This window comes from Ascaphus truei, chromosome 1, assembly GCF_040206685.1.
Source record: "Ascaphus truei isolate aAscTru1 chromosome 1, aAscTru1.hap1, whole genome shotgun sequence".
Taxonomy (NCBI): domain Eukaryota; kingdom Metazoa; phylum Chordata; class Amphibia; order Anura; family Ascaphidae; genus Ascaphus; species Ascaphus truei.
In genome coordinates, this window is record NC_134483.1 from 327,889,034 (window position 1) to 327,911,527 (window position 22,494).

General features: G+C 44.8%; 1 protein-coding gene across 1 annotated transcript in view; it reads left to right on the top strand.

Annotated features, from left to right (window-relative positions):
* The window catches only part of SHROOM3 (shroom family member 3), a 413,191-nt gene that overhangs the window by 123,702 nt on the left and 266,995 nt on the right, over positions 1-22,494 (top strand). The window contains exon 2 of the mRNA XM_075606730.1: positions 16,211-16,365. Within this exon, the coding sequence (XP_075462845.1) occupies positions 16,211-16,365 (155 nt within the window). The remainder of the gene's footprint in view (positions 1-16,210; positions 16,366-22,494) is intronic.

Below are 22,494 nucleotides of genomic sequence, written 5' to 3' on the forward strand. Positions count from 1 at the left end.
TACTCCAGAACCAATTTGGCTACTACAACTTGGAACTACTTTTAAGAAGAAAGAAAATTGTACTAGACAATTAGGTAATGTTTTCTTACTTTCTATCTTGTTTCAAGCAATCGACTGTAAAAATCTGAAATGTAAATGCTCTCTCATATTAAAGTGAGAAGATTGTCATATGGACCGGGGGGTGGTTTATTATATGGGGGGGACACCAGGGGGGATTATACGGAGGTAATGAATTTGGGGCGGCGATTATAAGGAGGTAATGGACCTGGGCTGGAGGGGGGATTATAAAGAGGTAATGGACCTGGCGGGATTATACAGAGGTAATAGATTTGGGGGGGCCTATAAGGAGGTAATGCACTAAGGAGGGATGATTATAACAAAGTAATGGACCTGGGGGGGGTATTATAAGGGGGTTATGGACCGGGGGTAGGGGATTATAAAGTGGTAGTGAACCTGTGGGGGATTATAAGGATGTAATGGCCTTGGGGGGGGGAATGTATGGAGTTAATGGACCAGGGGGTATAAAATGGTAATGGACCGAGCGGAGCTATAAGGAGGTAATGGGCTGGGGGGGGGCGGGTATCAGGAGGTCCTGGGGGGGAGGGTATAAAGGGATTCTATGGGGGAGGGTATTTATGAGGGTATTGGGCCTGGGGAGAGGATTATAAGAGTGTACTGGGCATTTAGGGGGTTTTGGGCCTAGGGAGAGAGTTATAAGGGGGTACTGGGCATGTAGGGGGTACTTGTCGGGGGGGAGGGGATAAAAGGGGGTAATGGGTCTAGTGAGGGAGTAAAAGGGGGTACTGGGCCTGGGGAGGGGGGAAAGGTCTAGTGTCTCCAGCAGGGTGGCCCCCCTTGACTGACCGGGCCCGGGACAGTAGTCCCGGCTATCCCCCATGTTGGCGGCCCTGATTATAACTTATTTGAATGTCACCACCATTTTGTACTATTTTTGTATGTGAGTATTTATCTTCAAAATAAACGTTTCTTTTTACGTGCTTAGACTAGAATTCTGAGTACTGTTATGCTGGCGTAATCTATAGAAAGAGACAAAGGACATTTTACATGAGTCCAATAAAAAGATTAGCTGCTAGTGTTTTGTTTTTTTTTGCCTGTAGACCATTAATGTGTAACTTTTTTGCTTTGTTTTAATCTCTTTATGGATTTTATATTGTATGTAAAAACAAGACAGAAATATGAGAGGATCAGGGGAAGGGAGGAAGGTAAGATGAAGAACAGGAAGGAACAGGGAAGAGGGGGAGGAAAAGGGGGTTGTCAATAGTTTAAACACCTGCAAAATCTACTAATCATTTTCATGTATGTATTGTATGTCTTTATTTATATAGCGCCATTAATGTACATAGTGCTTCACAGTAGTAATACACGTGACAATCCTATAAATAACAAATAATATAAATAACAGGTCATGGGAATAAGTGCTTTAGACGTAAAAGTAACATTTAGGAAGAGGAGTCCCTGCCCCGAGGAGCTTACAGTCTAATTGGTAGTTAGGGAGAACGTACAGAGAACAGGAGGGAATTCTGGTAAGTGCGTCTGCAGGGGGCCAATGTTTATGTATCATGTGTCCAGTATTATCCACAGATAATAGATGATGGATAATATCCATATTCATGGATATTGTCTAATTAGTGTAATTTTGGGAGTGGCCTTTGAATAAGAAGTCAAGTTTTATGAGGAAACTATAGAAATTAGCTTTGTCTTCAGGGCTACATAATAAGCTTACCGATGGAGCCTTGAGATCATGACACCAGGCAAAGTTGGTGTAATACTGGTGTGGGGAAATTGAAACAGAAATATCAAAGAAAAAAATCTGATTTGCTTATAATACGATTTTTGTTATACTGTACATCTGGTATAGGCTTTTGCTGTGGAATTACATCACATTTTGCCATCATAAATAGTCTCAGATACAATACAAAGAAAAAGTGTCACCCTAAAAGTAGGGAGGATATATTTGTGTTGAGGGTGTCACAGATTTTTCAGCAAGTTTTATAAGGTTTCACAGAATAAAGTTGTAAATTCATTGTAGGTTGTGATACCTGTTAGGGGACCATTATAGTTATTCATAAATAAAATCATAGTGCACAGAGATTTAAAAACCTCATAGATTTCTTCTTCAATTTTACTCTGCCAGTCTTGCTCTGCTCCAATTCTTTCATTACAAGCTCTGTTCATATCCTACTAATTACCCATAATCCTGCATTAAACAGTTACACCTTTTTATACTGGTTTCACCAATTGTTACGTGACTCTTGTACCCTTGACCTTTACCCATTCCGTTTACTAAACCCACCAAATAAACACAAACATCTTGGTTGAGTACAAAAGGCCACAGCCTTTTATTAAACATAAACACCAACACTCCTTGACCTGGTCAGCAAGTAGCCCCAACCAGTGAACATGATTCTGCTCACCACCGCTGCATGACCCAGTGAAACCTCTTGGTTCATAATAACTGGGGTCACTCCTTGGCCCGCAGCACCTGGCCCTGACCAAGATCGCTTCCTTTGAGCCCCGTGCCCCGTGCATTCCCCCAAAGTAACCACCTGGGCAAAACTCATCAATCCGCACCCTTCCAGCTGTGACAAACATAACCTTTTACCCTACCTCCCTATCTTTCTCTTCACAACATTACATCAGAAAGATAACAGCCAACATGATATGAAAAAAGAAAAAACCTGGCGCCAAATGTTCAAATGGTAAGACCTGTGATCCTCAGAGAATCTGCACAAGTGCTTGACAGGCCATGAAACGAGAAAAGAGAAAACAAACACAAATCATAGCGTACAACTGCTGGGTAACTCATTCTACCACTATACAGCATACAACAATAAGACTCCTAGTGAACAGACTAAAAATAAAATTAATTATAAAATGAACTCTGTCATAAAAGACAGCATTGGAGCAGTAGAGGGCAGCTGGTCATCCGGAGATGGTAAAATCAAAACCCTACTTACGACAAGCAAAGTGATAACAAGTGGTGAAATAACAGTGTCCTATCGGCGCAGGGGAATGTCCTGGCAGAGTATGACCTCTGCTCCGCCGGTACTCTTGCCCGAAATCCCTTCCGTGGTGCACAAGGAACGTGCTAGTGGTGGAAGTAAGTAGGGTTTTGATTTTTTTTCTTTCTTTTTTTCTTCAACTTTTACTTTTTGGCGGAAATATTTTCAGGGGACAGAAATAAGCTAAAGGGCTTAACATTCACAGGCATATATAAAAAGGCGTTCATAAAAACGAACGGTAACCAAGTCTGTATTACCTCGAGACAAAAAATTGGAGACAAACAGTTAGACTGGGAAAATACTATAGATCTGCTGTTCCATATTCTATGGCGATTCATGGACCTCCCAGATCCCATATACTGTAGATAGGATATAATTCAGTTAACAAATAGAAATTCCCACACAGCTATCATATCTAGACCTACCCATTCTTAATACATTCTTGTGTTATCTCTCGTGACTGAAGCCATATATGTGTATTTTGGGTTTTTTTATTACATTTTTATAAATCAACAAGAAACTCCATATATTGGCTTAAAATGAATAGGAATTGGTCTGTAATACTAATTGGGGGTGAGGGGTAGTAATGGCCTTTTTGCCTTTTCCATCACATTATCTATAGCTCTATGCTATAATGTAAATTATTTTATTTAGTTATCAATTAACCTGCTTAGGGGGTCTGCGCCTTTAGATTTCTGCAAAAACAGCACTGTTGATATATATATATACATACTGCGTATATATGTAGTTGTTCATCTTTAGTATCACTTATGTATATCATACATTTTATCAAGCTCAGTTTGTATCATATCACTAGGGTATACGTGAGACATAAACCTCAACAGCAAGCATGAGGTTATCACACATTCAAGGGGTGTGACCAAGCATTCCACGAGCCCGCTCCTGCCTGCGTTTGACTTGTACTATGTAACATTATTTTTTACAGGGGCTTCAATTATTTAGTATTATCACACAGCATTAATTAAATACACTTTCTGTTCAGGTTTCAGCCAGAGCATACAAGTATGTACTGTGGCATAGTCCCAGAACGTAAGGCAGCTGTATGTCCGATTTAAGGCAGAAAGTGCAACAAAGGGAAAAAAATATCCATTCCACAGTTTCACATTTGCTGAGACTGTGGGATGGAAACTCCAGGCCAGAGTTTACAGTCGTTCTGGTTTTCACTCGCCTGCTCTCCTAATTGAGGAAGAGGAGGAATGTATTGCAGTTTGGCTGCTTCAGTCTATCTCTTAGAGCCTGGAAGCTGGGAGGACGCTGCTCAGCAGGATCCAGTACAGGGTAGACGCCCCTCCCCCCCTCCTCTCCCTCCCCCTTCCCCCCCCCCCCCCCACACACATGTGTTGCAGCATCTGAGGATCTATTGGGACGCTGTCCCCATCTGACAGTTAAGGACTCAATGTTATCTCTGTGTGTTATTTAAAGTTGGTAACTGGCTTACCCAGCCAACATTGCAGATAGGGATATGCATGCGAGTTAGACTCCTGACAGGAGTAGATGTTATTTTTATGATTTCTTTTGGTTCTTAAAGTGACAGTGTTTAAAATGTTTAGTGTCACTAATGGAAAAATAAATCGCTGAAGGTTGAGGGCTGAGTGCCGTTGTGTGTATACACAAGTTTGTCCCCCTCTTCTCCAAATTAAACACTAGAAGACTGTGTCACGAAGAGCCTGGGCAAACAGCAGCTCTACATAAAGGGAGCCGTTTATCACAGTACCTGTGTTCAGAAATAGGTTTTACAAATAATGTTAATTCAGGTTTTTGATTGAAGGCTAATTTAAAACAGCAATCCCTCCTTTATTTACAGTATTAGAACTGGGGCGTCCTTCGGAGCTGAACTGCGCTCTTTTTAGCTCTGGTGACTCCCTGGTCCCTTTGATACTTACTAACAAAGTTATCGGTTTTAGCGGGGGCAGGTGGAAAGATCTTCCAAGGGAGCGGGGCAGGTGGCAAAATCATCACATCCGGAGGCAGTGGGGGAGGTCACCCGGGGCAGAGGGAAGGATGGCAAATCCTACAGGATGGGGGGGATGGGCAGGGAGACCCTTTAGGGGCACCTCAGGGCATGGAGATTACCCGGGGCTGGTGGAGTGGGGATCAGGGGAGCTAATCCAGGAAGTGGGAGGATCATCTGGAGGGCAGGAGGCCAAGGGAGGATCATTCGGCTAGGGCGAAGATTGCTGGGTAGGCAGGGGAAATATCCGGGGGTGGTGGAGGGGCCAGGGAGATCATCCAGGGTGGCAGGAGGTGAGGGAGAGGTTTATGGCCTGTTGATCATTTTAGTTTTATTTAATAGTAATAACCCTCCTCAGGACTGAATGCCAGGTGGGCTAACTCTTCCACCCTGGGCATTAATGGCCAATTAATATCCAGTTGTTCCGGGATTATTAATTACATCTAAACAGTAAAGCATGAGTAAATTGCAAAGGACACATGCATAAGGGAGTGAGACAGAGGTGTGTACCCTGAGCTGCACATGGGCTTTGTGATGTACATCTGACAGTGAGAATGTCGGATTTATGCTGTGTTAGGGGTAGTATTTATCATAGTTTTTTGTTTTTTTTATAGGTAAAAATGTCATATAATGATTGTTGCCATGTTCGATATGATAGGAATTTTGTGAAGCCTCTTCCCCATGCTGGAGAACATTTAAGTCCCCATAATTTGAATGGATATGAGATCGTTTCCAGAACTGGGGAGGCAGCTTCATAGCAAATTGAACAGGGGCCTTTGAGTACAGCTTCCCCCCCCCCCCCCCCTCCCATTTGCTTAGTCCGCTTGTTTCATGCTCCATTTATTAATTTATTTTTCATTTCTAATAAAAATTTAAAAAAGTAGCAAAGGCTCTTTGTTGTGCTCCCATCTGCCTCAACAGGCATTAGATATCATCTGTGAAAAATGTTAATCTGTAAGAAATTGCTGCTATTGTGTTTATCTACCGCCGCGGAGAAAGCCCTACACGCCACTCTCCTTTTCATTTTGAACTGGATTCAAAGAACCAGTGTCACATTTCTCACTAGGTGCAAATATTTGGCCTCAGAAAAATTGCAGAAGCTTTTTTTCCCCTAAGATGCTTTTGTAGTTTGAAGGAGAATGTTGGTGGGGGTACAGCTTGTAGGATTAAAAAATAATTGTTTTGTGATCTGCAGAAGGCAAAGCTTCTAAGGATGGAGACAGGAACAGGCTTAACAGATTTCTCTGAAAGCCAAAATTGATCAAATGAGAGTAACACGTTTATGCTCTTTGGGGTAGATCCTCAGAAGTCCGTAAAATAATTATCAATCCTCTAAATTGGTTTAACAGGACGCCAAGTCATAACGAATATCCCCAAAGGTGCTTAGCGCTAGGATGTCCTCGCGTTCACCTGAAAAATAGCAGATCGCCGACTTTTAATGGACGTCTGGCTTACTCATATGCAAATCATATGCTAATGAGCAGTTTACCTAAAAACGCAGATCTTCCGACCTCCGTTCATGTTACTGTAGCTCATGGGAATAACGTTACTATATGTAAGACCTTGCAAAAGCTGCCGTTACTCACTTTCAGACCCTGAGTATCAGTGCGTTATTTCAGGAAAAAGCCTACATGCACAAAGTGCAGATCTTAAGTGGTACCCACATGATTGTACTGTGTAGGAATTAACCCTTTCATTACATATGTCATACAAATATATATATATATATAAATATATATATATATATATATTTATATATATATATATATATATTAATATATATATATATATATATATATATAGCAAATGGAAATTTTACTGTAGGCTCATTTGCATGTCTTAGACAGGTCTGCAACCCTGCCTTTCACCATTATCCCCCAGCAAACAGTGCTTCCTCTGCAGCAAGGGATTCTGGGAAATGACATGCAAATGAGCACACTGTGTGCTCATTTGCATGTCATTTCCCAAAATCCCTTGCTGCAGTGGAAGTGCTGTCAATAGAGACATCTGAAATGCTGCTACTTTGATGTAATAAACTATACTATGCTTCTTTATGATTAAAGGGAAAGTAGGATATATTGAGTTTATGGGTGTATAAGAATATTTCTATATGAGAACAAGAATTTCCAAGTGACAGAAATTGGCAAAATACATTTTAATCACACAAAGTTAATTCACTAATTTTTTTTTTAACTAGATATACAAAATGAAATAATGAGAGTGAGAGAGGGAGGGGAGCATGTGGGGAGAAGCTGGCGAGGAGGCCACTTTGACAAAGTGCACGAAACACGTCAGAGGTTCTTCTCAAGGTTCCCATTCACTTGTATGCTGCAGTGCGTAGAATAAGGAACCTTTTTTTTTGCGACCAGGCTTTTGTCAGCTACTTTTTCCTTGGGACGCATTACCTTCCTTTGTTTGGCACGCAGTGCACAGTCCATCTCATCCCGACTGGGAAAACTTTTTCCTACTATTAATGGGGCCCTGAAATTTTTTTGCCGCTGGATAGGGGTTTGTGTTTGTATTATGGGTTTCGATTAGGGAGTGTTAGGGTAAGGGGTAAGGTTAGGGGCTTGTCTTAGCAGCGCAAGGGTCGGCGGAGAGTTGTCCCAGCAGTGAGGTGAGTAGCGGCTAGACGCCAGCAGCACTTGTAACGAGTGCTCACCACAAACAGGACGGGACTGCAGTACTGAAGTGGGGATGTTAGAATACTCCAACCAACAACCACGTGTAGCCATGCTGTAAAATGGACTCTTCTGCTGGCAGTAAGGCCTGGTAAGTTATGGGAATGCCAGCAGTAATCATGGAGGTTTGCCCTCACACCCTGGTGAGGTGCACTATGTGTGGATGGGAGTGGCTACATACTCTGAGTCCACCATTAGTGACATCAGAGATGTGCCTGCCTCCTGAGAGATACAGTATAAGGCACAGCACTGCTCAAAGTTAGTGTGTTGGAGTAAGGAGCAGGTCTGCGTTGAGACCTGGGGAAAAAGGGCGCTAGTGCTGTAACTAGTGGCCCTATACTGATAAATCAGCATCAAGTTGTTAACGCCATACTGTGTCCAGGGACCTGGCACAGGGGTGATCTCCCTGAGGGGAGAGGGGATCCCACTCCATTGGGAGGGTGTACCTTTGAAGGGATCACGCGCCGAGATGTGCGGCTGAGTTCATCACTGCGAGGGGCAGCTAGCCCATACCGCAACTACAATAAAGATGCTCAAGTTCAACAAATCCTTGCTGTGTGGGTGTGAAGTTCTTGCACAGGAGGAGGCACCACAGAGGAGTTCCTCATCAGTCACATCTTCCTGCGGACGCAGAGATCCTGATGAGGTGGAGGCGCTGCACTGGATATAGGTAGGACTCATACACACTACCTCAGCTGCCTGTCTGGGTTGGCATTCCCCACACAACATCATGAGGGAGACTCAGGAGTCCTGCTGCCAACAGGTGCACCACCAGACACGACCATGTAATGGGAACTGGTTAGACCACAGGGGCCAATTTGAGATTGGGTGGGTCAGGATAGGTCAGAAAATCCGTTACACACGCAACCGCGTCCTGATTGCAAAGTCGTAGTCGTGTAGCTGGGTCAGGGTAGGAGAGATCAGAATAGTCGTAATACTCGCCGTGGTCTGGGATTGGAGAAGTCGGATGGTCGAAGTGCGTAGCCGGGGTCCAGGAGTAGAGGTCAGAATGGTCGTTGTGCATAGCCGAGGTCCAGGGGTCAGAGAAGGCAGAGGTCCGGGTTAAAGCTGAGGTCAAAGGTACAAGAGATCAAAGCAGAATGCACAGAGCAACGGCAGGGCAGCAGGATGCTTGAGGCAAGCACTACGTACATAAACACAAGTTTATGCTTAGCCAATTTGCCTAGGGGCTGGCTGAGCATATAAAGCACAGAGAGCCAATGGGAAGGCTGCAGGTAATGAGTCATCACACATAGACTGTGTACTGATAGGCAGCGGTGGAGTGTATCCCATGGAGTAATGAAGGGAATTAATGTTGTTAGGATTAACCCCTCGAGTGTTTCTGGTCATGCAAAGCCGACGTGTAGCGGAGACAGGAGCGTCCTCCGTTGCGTCACGGGATGCGTCACGGGGGCGGAGCCTAGTTCCGGTGCACTGCGAGGAGCGTCACCCAATGCGTCACGGGACGCATCGTAGGGTCGAGGGACAATCATCACACTACTTATTCACATAAAGATGGCCACAACCAAATGCCCTAAACAATATTTAGAGGCCCCGGTCCACAAACTGTTGCTAAACGTAGAAGACTTTCACTCACATTCACGTGAATTAGAGCTGAAGCATGCTATAGTTTATCACCCTTTTGTAGAGCAATGACATTTAGAGTGACCTCTCATTTTTAAATATGTCCTGGGTACTAAGTTATGCTAAGTACTTTAAAAGTGATTCTAAGATGTTTGCAATGACGAACATCTGAAGTCTGGAATGTATTTAGACAGGGAGCTGATTGAGGGACACAGGTCAATAGCTAATGCAGTGGAATAATCATTAGCAGAAAGAAGAGCAGCAAGATCCTTCAGTGAACCTTAAGACTAGTGGCAGGTTGCTGTTGGGGAATTCTAGGAGATAAGTGGAGGGTACAGTGGGTGTTTAGACACCTTTCATTGGATAATTAAGCCGGTTTTACAGGAACTCTTTGAGATTCTGAGACTCTTTAAGTGTTGATTAAACTAATGTTCTTGTGATTAGTGAGCAAGTATATGGTCCTCAAATAGGCAAAGTATTACTTTATACTGATTGATCCCTTACTGCCATGTGGAAGGTCTGGCCTATAGTGTTTTCTAATCTTATAAGGGTACACATCTAAACATGTCACATACGTTATTTAGTTAACTACTCCTCACCTGTATGTGTGACTGCACTGCAAATAAGCCAGTAATCTTTCTTCTGATGTCCAAGGCTGTGTGTCTAAAGTGACATGTATACATGAGATTAATATTTAGTGTAATATATATGTCGGGTATTTTTACTTACCAGGTCTTACTGCATCCTCCAAGTCCACTGTTCCTGGCAGTCCCAGTATCTGTGAAGTAGAAATTAGTGAGCTCACCCACTCCTCGATTGTGGTCAGATGCAATTGGACAGGGGTGCCCCCTCGTGTCTTCCGTTCATGGGCAGCATGGTCAGTGAGCTTCTTTTTTACTTTTCGCTTGCTGTCCGCCCAGCGCTTCTTCAGCATATCTATGCCATGGGTGGTATTCCAAAGGGCATTTAGGCAGTGGAGAATGCCCCCCCCCCCTCCGCCCCCCAAAATATCCGCTGCTTCTCACACACAGCACAAAGGCCCTAACAGTTTGGAGTGGTTATTGTTTATTCATTTATTTATAAAATGTTTTACCAGGAAATAATACATTGAGAGTTACCTCTCGTTTTCAAGTATGTCCTGGGCATAGAGTTAAGATGACGAATAATACATGGTTACAATACATAGTTACATAAGTGAACAGGGTATACATTATATACAAGACATTGCATGCACAGTTAAAGATAATATATATTATAGACGTATGTAGCAGTTACAGACCAGATTAAAATGTGAGACAGCCTTAGTTTTGAAAGAACTTAGACTGGTGGCGGCTGTGAGAGTCTCAGGTAGATTGCTCCAGTTGTGGGGTGCACGGTAAGAGAAGGAGGAGCAGCCGGATACTTTGCTGACCTTGGGACCATGAACAGTCTTTTGGAGTCAGATCTCAGATGATAAGTGCTGCATGTGGTAGGGGTGAGGAGCTTGTTCAGATAGATGGGTAGCTTGCCCAGAAAGTATTTGAAGGCATTGTGGATGAGGGATGTTATCCCAATGTTAGAGGCTTAGCTGTCCTATGAACATGTACAAACAGCAGGATAGCAGGATTGTATAACCAAGGTGTCAGAGCATATATATAAACGCTGCTGGAGACTCACACACAATAAAGACTTCCAGGTGTACTAGTAATACTGAAGAACAGACACAGATATCCATATATACCATAAAAGTCTAGTGTGTATTCCCAGTAAAACAAAGGTACATTGTCATAATGTGAAATCACAGTGAGAACTCACTTGGACACAGCAGCTCAGTCCTTGGTGAATGCGTGCCTCACGCTCAGCATACAAGTAGGAGTAGTGGTCCCGTGGGGTCCAATGGCAGAGCACAGCAACAAAAACAATGGGGGCTGCAAACCAGTAGTGAATGCTAAAACATATTTATTAGGTGGTCGTCACAGGGCCGAAATCTCGCGAGGATGTCTTGCATTTTGACATATACATCAATGATTTATTGGGATACATTGATCCTGTGTTGCATATATGCATTGATATTGGGCAGACTATGTATATTACTTAGGATATGACTTGCTTCCAATGTGTCAATTGCTAAATTGTTCCATTTACTCACTCAATAGACAAACTGTATCATCATCCTCGTGTTCAATGTTTGCTACAATTTGTCCTGGATGACACAGTTTCACCATTTCTTGTTTGTTTACTGTTCGTGTTTTTAACCATAACTATCTTATGCTTATGCAATTTTAAACCTTTTCACATGTGTTTTGTAAATATTTTTTCAGGCTCCCATCCAGCACCCGGCGTACTATGCCATGGCTCATAGGGGAGGCAAGTTCTCAGCTAGACGTCCCATTGGTTACTTGCTTATCCAATGGGTGGGTCTCTCTGACTAACTCTCGCGAGATTTCGGCTCTGTGACGTCACCGCTGGGGGCGGGGACTCCGGTACATAACGGAGGAGCTTGTAGACGCGAATACACTCTTTGATAAAGGGACGCAGGTCCCGAAATGCGTCAGAGTGAATATGTACCTTGTTTGACCACCCAATAAATATGTTTTAGCATTCACTACTGGTTTGCAGCCCCCATTGTTTTTGTTGCTGTGCTCCGCCATTGGGCCCCACGGGACCACTACTCCTACTAGTATTTGAAGGCATGACAGGGAAGATGAACTTTGCGCCTAGACTCAAGTGATGACCAATCTAGTTCTTTGAGCATTTCGCAGTGATGTGTGTTGTAGTTGCATTGGAGAACAAAACAGCATATTGAATTGTAGAGAGTGTAGTGGGTTTGGGGTGCCGAGCCGTATACTATGTCCCCATAGTCGATAATTGACATTAGCATCTGCTGTGCGATACGCTTTCTGACTAGCAGACTTAGGGAGGATTTGTTCCTGTAAAGTACACCTAGTTTGGCATACTGTAGGTTTTGGATGTCAGGGTATCAATGTGCATCCCAAATGTTAAATGGGAGTCAAACCATATGCCCAAGTATTTAAAACTAGTAAAAAGAGTTAGGGTGGTTTTAGCGTTGGTTCTGATCTGAAGCTCAGTCATTGTAAGCTTTAGAAATGTAGCATTGGTCCCAAATACCATTGTTACAGTCTTGCCAGTGTTTAAAAACAGTTCGATTTGGGTAATCCAATTTTCAAGTCTCAAAAAGGCAGATTGAAGTATGTGTTCAAGGTCGGAGAGGCTATGGTCGTGTGCATATAAGATTGTGTCATCTGCATACATGTGTATTGAGGCTCCCTTACAAGCTATAGGAAGATCATTGACACTGAGACGAGAAGGGGCCCCAGAACAGAGCCTTGCGGAACACAACAGGTGATATCCAAGGGGTTGGAGTTAGAGCCTGAGATGGACATATCTTGGGATCTACCTGATAGGTAGGAATGAAACCATTGCTTCTCTATTCCAGAGCACTGGAGTTTGTTAAGCTAGATAGCCCGATCAACAGTATTAAAAGCCTTTGCAAAATCTAGGAATATTGCACCAGTGAGTTGTCCCTGTTCCATTCCACACTGGATTTCATTGCTAACTTTTAGCAGGGTAGTTACGGTGGAGTGTTTGGGGCGAAAGCCATATTGGAATTTGTTAGGGAAATTTGTCTTAGTATAGTAATCGCTTAATTGGGAGTGAACACATTTTCCATGACTTTGGATAGTATTGAGAGAAGAGAGATTGGCCTGTAGTTTGAGACAGTGTTTTTGTCCCCACTTTTGAAGATTGGGACAATTCTGGCAGTTTTTCAGGTCTTAGGGAAATGGCCTGCAGACAGAATAGAGTTGACTATGGAAGCAATTATTTAAAGAATCCCACAAATATATTTCTTGCCTTATGATGTTTATAGGTTCATAGTGTAAGTAGACTTGCTTGGGTTCCACAGAGGCAAAGGAACTTAAAAAGTTGACAGCAACTATATTAAAGGTTTATACAAATGTCCATTATTAATAGAATGGAGCACTGGAGCCATACTTGGAAGGGAATCAATTGAAGTTATTGGCTTCAATTAACCATCTAGGCAAGGGGCTCTCAACTCCTGTCCTCAAGGACCCCAACAGGTCAGATTTTAAGAATATCCCTGCTTTAGCACATGGCTCAATCAGTGTCTCAGTTGATGAACCACCTGTGTGTAACGCGTAGCTCACCACAAACGAAGCGCAACCGCGGTGCTGAGGTAGGGAATTGGTTAACGCCGACCCACAGCCACGCGGGCGCACCTAGGATGTAGAGTAGTCGTTCAAGCCAGGTCAGGATTATAGATAGTAGAATAGTCAAAGTACTTGCCAGTTTCAGGAGCAGAGAGTTACGAATCGTCAGAGTGCGTAGCCAAGTTCAGGATTGGAGACGGGGTACGTAGCCAGGTTCAGGATTGGAGAATATCGGATTGTTGGAGTACTTAGCCAAGGTCAGGACTGGAGACAGGAGAATGGTTGTTCAAAGCCGGACCAGGAGAGGAAAAGTGCGGAATCCAGGAGACAAGCAGGGTTAGGCAACAAGAGGTTAATCAGCAAGGCAAGGTCTGGAGGTAGAATGCAGCAAGACACGGCGTCACACTAGACTATGCTCAGCAAAGAATGAGAGCAGACTGAAGGTATATAAAGGTGGAGCCTCCAATGGCCAGCCAGGGCGGAACCAGGAATTAAGCGCCGATAGGCTGCTGGTGCACACACGTGTGCCCTATGATGCAGCCTAATCAGGGATGGGGCGGAACTGCTCGCGCATCGTCCCACGCATGTCACGGAGGCCAGGGGGCGGAGCTTGGAGCGAGTGTCACTCCCACGCCGATTCTTAGGGCAAAAGGATGTCGAATCCTCACACTGTGCTGCATTAGGGATATCCTGAAAACCTGACCTGTTGGGGGGTCTTGAGGACTGGAGTTGAGAACCCATGCGTAGGAAAATATTCACTAAAGTGTGCTAAGTTTTAGCATTCCCCAATCTTTTAGCAATACCCAAAGTTTCGCTATCTTTGGTGCCAATTGGGCACTAACTTACTTTAGAGCGTAACCCCAAAATGTTGTGCTTTCCCTTGTTTGCGACGTATTTATCACTTATAAATACAGTATGTACATTTGAGCATCATCTTGGAGTTGACTGATCATGTGTATGGCCTGGTGACATAGCATTTACCTACAGTGGTGAGAAAAAGTTTGTGAACCGAAATGATAATTACAGAAATTCCATAGTTTTTCAATGATAAGATTCTTGAATCAAAGCCAGTCTTTTCTTAAATAGGGTTTATATTAACCAATCCCATGTCTTTTGAAATAAAATGGTGTATTAATTAGACAAAAAGTGAGTAATTAAGAGTCAGGAAATGTGCAAAAGTAAGGGACCCGTGGTTTTATCAGCTAAATTAAAGGGGGTAATTAGAATTGGTTGTTTAAATAATTGGGTAAATCTTCAGGTATGAGTTTGAGAGGCCCCACCCTATAGAAAGATCAGAAATGTTTGGTCTTCACCATAAAGATGTGTGGACACACGTCATGCCATGATCAAAATAAATCTCTGAGGACCTCAGGAAATCGGTTATTTATCCTCATCAGTCTAGAAAGGGTACCAAAACCATTTATAAGGATGTGGGGCTCCACCAATCTCCACTGTCTGACAGATGAAACCCAAAGTCACTCTACCCAGGAGCATTCGTCCTACCAAAATCTCTCCAAGAACAAACCGGAAAATCATCCAGGAAGTCACAAAGAACCCCAGAGTAACATCCAAGGATCTTCAAGCCACTCTCGCCTTGGCTAATGTGAGTGTTCATGACTCAACTATCAGAAAAAGACTAAAAAAGAATCGTGTTCATGAAAGGATAGCCAGGAGGAAACCACTAATCTATAAAAAGAAAATTGCTGCCGTCTGAAGTTTGTCAAAAGCACATACAGTAGATGATCTACAAGACTTCTGGAACAATGTTCTCTAGACAGACGAGTCAAAGGGTAGAACTTTTTGGCCTCAATGAGTAACATTATGTTTGGCGAAAACCAAACACTGCATTCGAACAGAAGAACCGCATCCCAACCGTCAAGTACGGTGGTGGGAATGTGATGGTTTGGGGCTGCTTTGCTGCCTCAAGACCTGGCGGCTTGCCATCATTGACACACCCATGAATTCTGCATTGTATCCCAAGATTCTAGAAAACAATGTCAGGACAACCATCTTTGAGCTGAAGCGAAAGTGGGTCATGCAGAAAGAAAATGTTCCTAAAATACATGCAAATCTACAAAAGAATGGCTGCAGAAGAAGAAAATTCCCGTTTTAGAATGGCCAAGTCAAAGCTCGGACCTAAACCCCATCAAAATATTGTGGCAGGACCTGAAGTGAGTTGCCCATGCAAGGAAACCCTCAAATGTCACTTAGATAAGATGAAGCAGTTCTGTAAGGAGGAATGGGTCAACATTCCCAAAACCGATATGAGAGACTGACCTGCAGTTACAGGAAACACTTAGTTGAAGTCAGTGCTGCTCAAGGGGGTGATACCAGGTACAGAATGTAAAGGTGCACATACTTTTTCACACATGGATATTAAATGTTTAATCACTTGTAGATAAATGTTGAAAAGGTATCATGTTTCTGTGTCATTTGTTTGATCAGGTTATCATTATCTATTATTAGGACTTAAATTAAGATCTAATAACATGTTAGGTTTTACATATGTGAAAATCCTAAGTGGTTCAAACTTTTTCTCGCCACTGTATCTCCAAAAAAGCACCATATTTCTGAAAAAAATGCCATTTAATATTTTCTTTTGATTAACCCGATGCATTGTTATTGTTTTCTGAAATTGGCCCTGTGGTGGTAGCTCCCAATATCTGTCATTACCTTCATCTTGTATGCAGCCAGCCTCAAAGCCTCAGGGTCTTTAACAAGTTCAATACCAGCAATCCAATGCCTCTTTCTCTTTCCCTTCTTGGTACTTGCTTGCTACAGATTGACGAAGGCGGAAAAGTGGACGCATTAGAGTGCAAGCTTCAAGTGGGAGACCAGGTGGTTAGAGTCAATGAGGTGGATCTGAGCAGCTCCAGGCAGGAAGCCATCACGTTGGTGAAAGGATCCTACAAGAATCTCGAGCTGGTTGTACGGAGGTAGGCAAGCAAATATATGGAAGTGTCTTCATTCAGAAGAAATTGCTGATGGCGCTATGGCCCATATTTACTAAACTGTGATATAGTCCATGAGACACCTGGGAAATGACATAATTTGGAAATGTGTTACTGGGGTTTTTTGTTTGCCTTCCTCTGGATCAATACAAGTAGAAATATACCGTAGACTAAATGTAACAAAGTTTGAACTTGATGGATATACTGTATGTCTTTTTTTAAATCTTATCTTCTATGTAAGATTCCAGTGTCAGTAAACACTTTCCGACTCGTTGAAGTGAATAGGCTGTAAGGTGTCTTTCGGCACCGAAAGGTGTCTAATGTAAGGTATTTTAGTAAATATGGGTGTTTATATTTCCCTTTTCAATGTCATCTTTTATCCCCACTTACTTAGTCCAAAAGTGTGCAGAAATATTTATGTTTTAAGAGTTTTGTAAAAATGTCATACAAGATCACAACAACGTTGACATCACTGCACAATTTCATTTTGTCATGTCACTAGGTACCCACTTGTGTAGTGGATCATCTCACTCTGTGTTGCACTGTTTATTTTTTTCTATTTCATATGCATTTTTAGTCAGGTTGGCGCTCTGGATTTGTTGCTGTTCTGTCTTGTGGATGTTGGGAAACAGCCCTTTCAAAAAAACTGCATCTTTCCCAAGGTTGTTTTTATACTAAGTTTGCACTTTAGGCCTCAGGCATGGTCAGCGCTTAGACGCTGACCCGTGCTGAGGCGTGCTTATGCTTACCAGTGAGCCCCTGCAGCTGCAATGAGAGCGACTTCAGCAGAGGCTTGCGGAAGCGTGGATCTTAGAAAAAATTTAGTTTCCAGCGCTCACGGGAGCGCAGGGCTGGTCACGGGAGCGGTTCGCCCAATGAGAGCGAACCAGCTCCGCGACGTCACTGGCTCGCTCCCGACACGCCCACGGATGGCGCGCTAACCAAGGCCAGGGAAAGCACCCGCTTTCCCTCAGCCTCAGCACGCCTCCGCACGGCTGCTGCAAGCCTGGACGCAGCCTTACACACTTCAGTCAGTATGTTATTTTTTCACTTTTAAACACTTACTTGTCTTATTGTGGACTATATTCACTATTACATTGCTTATATTTAAGTAATAATCCCTGAAGAACGGGGCATTACTGGTCAGTAATGCCCTGTTCTTCGGGGATTATTACTATTATAGACTAAATGTAGGCTTATTTTTTTTTTTTTTAATTTTTCATAAACAAAATACATTTTTGTAGTCATTGATTTGTATCAGTGTATATACCTGTGTAGGAAAAAGAAGTAAAGTAGAAGATGAGAGGGCTGAGGGGCGGGAGAGAGAGGTTTAGGGGGGGAAGAGAGGTGTAGGGGGGGAGAGAGGTGAAGGAGGGGGGGGAGAGATGTGAAGGAGGGGGGGGAGAGAGAGGTGAAGGGGGGAGAGAGGTGAGGGGGGAGAGAGGTGAGGGGGGAGAGAGGTGAGGGGGGAAGAGAGAGGTGAGGGGGGATGAGGGAGGTGAGGGGGGGAAGAGGGAGGTGAGGGGGGGAAGAGGGAGGTGAGGGGGGGAAGAGGGAGGTGAGGGGGGAAGAGAGAGAGGTGAGGGGGGGAAGAGAGAGAGGTGAGGGGGGGAAGAGAGAGAGGTGAGGGGGGAGAGGTGAGGGGGGGGAGAGAGGTGAGGGGGGAGAGGTGAGGTGAGAAAAGGGTTGAGGGGGAGAATTGGGTGGAATGGAGGGGGAGAGGTGGGTGGAGGGGAGATGTGGGAGAGAAGGGGGAGAGAAGTGGGGGGACTGTGATATTAACTACAACTAAATAAAAAGAAATACAAATTACCTTACAGTAGCACAGGCAATAGATGTGGTGAGAAATATTACTTTGTTGCAAGCAACAAAGTTACCAGTTGGGACACAGCAGCTTCTGACAGCACTAGCAGCTGTGAGAGAGAGGGAGAGAGGCTGCCATGTTCAGTGTGCTCAGTGAGGAGAGGAGCGGAGCTGCTGCAGTTAAGTTTTAAACTTGCCGTTTTTTCTCAGCGCGAGCCCCTGCATCTCTGCTTCAATGTGAGTTGGCAAGTTGTCAAAAATTCCGGGCATTACTGAATGAATAATGCCCGGAATTCTGACCAATCAGAGGGCAGGGATTTCAGTAATGCCCGGAATTTTATTGCTGTAGCCTATAATTAGATTTATCACTTGTTTACACTGAAATGTATTATAATTTTTTTAACTATTGGGGATTGTTTTGCGCTTGATATCTTTGCTCTAATCACTTGTGAAAATAGGATACAGTGTGTCATATGTTCTGTGGCATTTATTCTTGTGTTTTTTATCAGAGTTCGGATTTCAGGTTTAAACCCACTATTGCCAATATAACCCCAAGCGATGGTCCAGCCCTGGTTTCTCAGGACTCCCCTTTTCATAGGAGTGCAGGGCTGTTGTGAACCAAAATCAACTGGGTCTTGCATTGTAAAGCAGGGACTGGATCAGTGATTTGTCATGACTTGAAGTTAGATGGACAATGCAGCAGCATTCATAAAGTATATATATATATATATATATATATATATATGTATATGTGTATATATATATATATATATATATATATATATATATATATATATATATATATATATATATATATATATATATATATATATATATATATATATATGCCGTTTCTAAACAGGTGTGGATCAGAATTTGTTGCTGAGTATTATATTTATCTTTCTGCTGAGGCATTAAAGGTATTACAGGTGCACACATGAGCAGGTAAATGTGTGAATTTTGGGAGTGTCTCTTCACACTGTCCTCACTCTGCTGAAAGCAATATTCATGCTTACTTAGCAACTTTACATAAACACTCGGTTTGCAAAGATAAATTATGGTTCTAAAAGACAATATCCCCTCGAAAACATGATTTAGTATTTTTAATCAACCGACATATCAGACTATTTCAATGCTAAAGAATTCTAAATCGTATTGCTCTATTACTGTATATATTTTAAACCACACAGGAGGTTATAACCCCTTCAAGCCAGAGAAGTACACAATGCGCATTGCAAAGCATGGGCAATACCCCGAAAAAGCTTTCAACTTACGATAATGCTGTGCCTGAAACGACTCGCCCCTGTTCCCATCCAACTGCTGTATGGCTTCTGCGATCATCTTAACTCCCTCCGAGCTGCAGGGACTGCAGCTTCTCCGACCAGATCTTCGGCTGTTGCCGGACACGACACTGGCATCGCTCCTGCTAGGACTTCCTGGGGAAGGTGAAGACAGAACCTTCGGAAGCTCCTGTAGGTCAGAGGCGAGACTAGAGAGCTCCATCTTCACAGGTATTTCAGGATAGATTATAGATCCGCTATCTAGCTCTCCACTGAACCGTAAGGTGGGAGGACCTCCTTCCATTAAGTCATACCCGTCTGTAACTAGCACTGCGCACCGTACCTTTTCTGGGTCCATTTGGCGTCCTAGGATATGTGCGGCCTGTATGCCCGGGAACTGCCCCAGTACTATACAGATGTCGTAAGAGGAGGTGTGGGTGGGGACTTGCCCAATGGCGAGCACCCGTTGGGGTGGTGCGTAGCTTCTCAAAGTCCAGTCATAAACCTCCCGCCGGGATGATAATGACATGATAATCGACATAATTTGATTGTACAAAATTTGGGCACCCCAGGTGTAACGGATCGGGGGACAAGTGCCTCTCAGCACGTCCCCTCCACCTCAAACCCCACTCCACTCTGTTGCCCTTGTTCCCTGTCTCCTCAATCTCTCACCCCCTCCTCACATAGCCATCCCTCTGCGGTGCACGCCGCACATCCACTCACGCGATCGGGTCGCGCGAGCGGTAACCTCGCAGAAGGTGCGCGTACCCAATCGTCTGTGACGGATCAGGGGACATGCATCTCCCAGTGTGCCCCCATCACCTCAGGTTCCACCGCTCCTGGTTGCTCCGCTCCTTCACTCTCTCGCTCCCTTACCTCCTTCACGCCGAGCCGCTCCGCAGTGCACGCCGCACGCCCAGGCACATGATCGGTGCGCGCGCACGGCAGCCTTACAGAGGGCGCGCACACCCGATCCTTTTACCAGCCCTCTCACAACCGTGGCTCCGCCCCTCACCGGCTGCAGGCTATTGCAGTGGATTCCTCTCCTGTCTCCTCCCCTGCTCCCCTGCACCTATCCCTGCAAACACCCAGACAAACCCCTGCTCCACCCCTTGCTTCTATTGGCCCTTCTTCCCTTATAACCCCACTCTGTCCTTTCATTCCTTGCTCTGCATAGCTTTCCTGTAGCTCCTGTGTGTGCAGTATCTATGCCTAGCTCCCTTGTCTGTTTCAGCCCTGATTCCTGACCCTGCCCCTGTTTGGATTTCCTTTGGTTTGAACTTGTACTCTGCTTTGGAATTGACTGCGCTGCCTTCTCCTGCCCTTGAACCCTGGCTTCTGGATATCACTACGCTGCTCTCTCCTGCCCCTGAACTCTGGCTCTTGGACATAAACCCTCCAACCTCTGACACCCCGGACTCAGCAAGTATAACGTTAACTCTTACTCTCCAGGCCCGGCAACGCAAATTACCACACTCCTGGCACGCCCTCACTGCTGTGGGTGTGTGTTATACCCTTACCCACCTCAGTACTGGGGACTGGCCAGGTCTGCGGGCATACAGGCGTTACACCAGGTCTGAAATCTCAGCAGCGCCTCCAAATGTAGCCCCCTTTCCCTATGCCTAAGGGAAACCACGGGCGACTACGCATGCTGCTAATACCTGTGCACTCACAGGAGGCCTGAGCCTTCGCTTCTGGGAGCCTGGGGTGAGCTCTCTCTCTCTTAGTGCAGTGCCTCCACCCATGAAGGATCCCGGCGTTGGTGGGATGATTCTGTAAGCGTAGCTCACCACAAACAAAGCGCGACCATGGTGCTGAGGTAGGGAATTGGTTAACGCCGACCCACAGCCACACGGGCGCACTTAGGATGTAGAGTAGTCATGCAAGCCAGGTCAGGATTATAGATTGGAGAATACTACATGTACTTGCCAGGTCAGGAGTGGAGAGTTGTGGATCGTCATGGTGCGTAGCCAAGTTCAGGATTGGAGAGTTGCGGATCATCAGGGTACATAGCCAAGTTCGGGATTGGAGAGTTGAGGATCGTCGGGGTACGTAGCCAGGTTTAGGATAGGAGAGTATCGGATCATTGGAGTACTTAGCCAAGGTCAGGACTGGAGACTGGAGAATGGTCGTTCATGGCCGGATCAGGAGAGGAGAGGTGCGGAATCCAAGAGACAAGCAAGGTCAGGCAACAAGACGTTAACAACAAGGCAAGGTCACAGGAACTGGAGTGCAGCAAGGCACAGCATCACACTAGGCTATGCTCAGCAAAGACTGAATGGAGCAAGAAGGTATATATAGGAGGAGCCTCCAATAGCCAGCCAGGGCAGAACCAGGAAGAAGATACAATAGGCTGCTGGTGCACAGAGGCGTGCCCTAGGATGCAGCCTAATCAGGAATGGGGGCGGGATCGATTGTGCGCTGGCCCGCGTGTGTCAGAGGTCAGTGGGCAGAGCCTGCGGCGCGCGTCACTCCCACGCTGGTCCTGGGCATCCTTAGAGTGCATGGAGGCGGGACCAATCACGCACCGGCCCGCGCGCATCACAAAGGTCAGGGGGCGGAGCTTGAGGCGCGCGTCACTCCCACGCTGGTCTTGTCTGTCACCAGATCGGGGGCGGGGCTTGGAACATGCGTCAGCGGGAAGGCTGGACGAACGCACCCGTCGTGCATCAGAGTGGGTATCGGAGACGGAATCTGCGGACAGGGACTCAGACTGAGCAAGATGCACGTGCGCGTAGTGGAACCACGCGACCGCGCATCCTGAGTGTCAGTCACGGAAGGTACAGTATGTTGAGGTGAGGAGACGGTCTGCGACCGCCAGGATGGCGAATCCTCACAGATTCCTCATAGGAACCAATAGGAACCAATACGAACAGTAATAACAATACCACACCATATATAGATAACTCGGTCTTACTGTAACCCCAAAGTATGCAACAACACAATACAATAACACCCTGATGCAATACCACAATACCCCGGTGTGTCTTTCCCAAAGTATTGAGGGTGCCCTGGGCACCTAAACACCAGG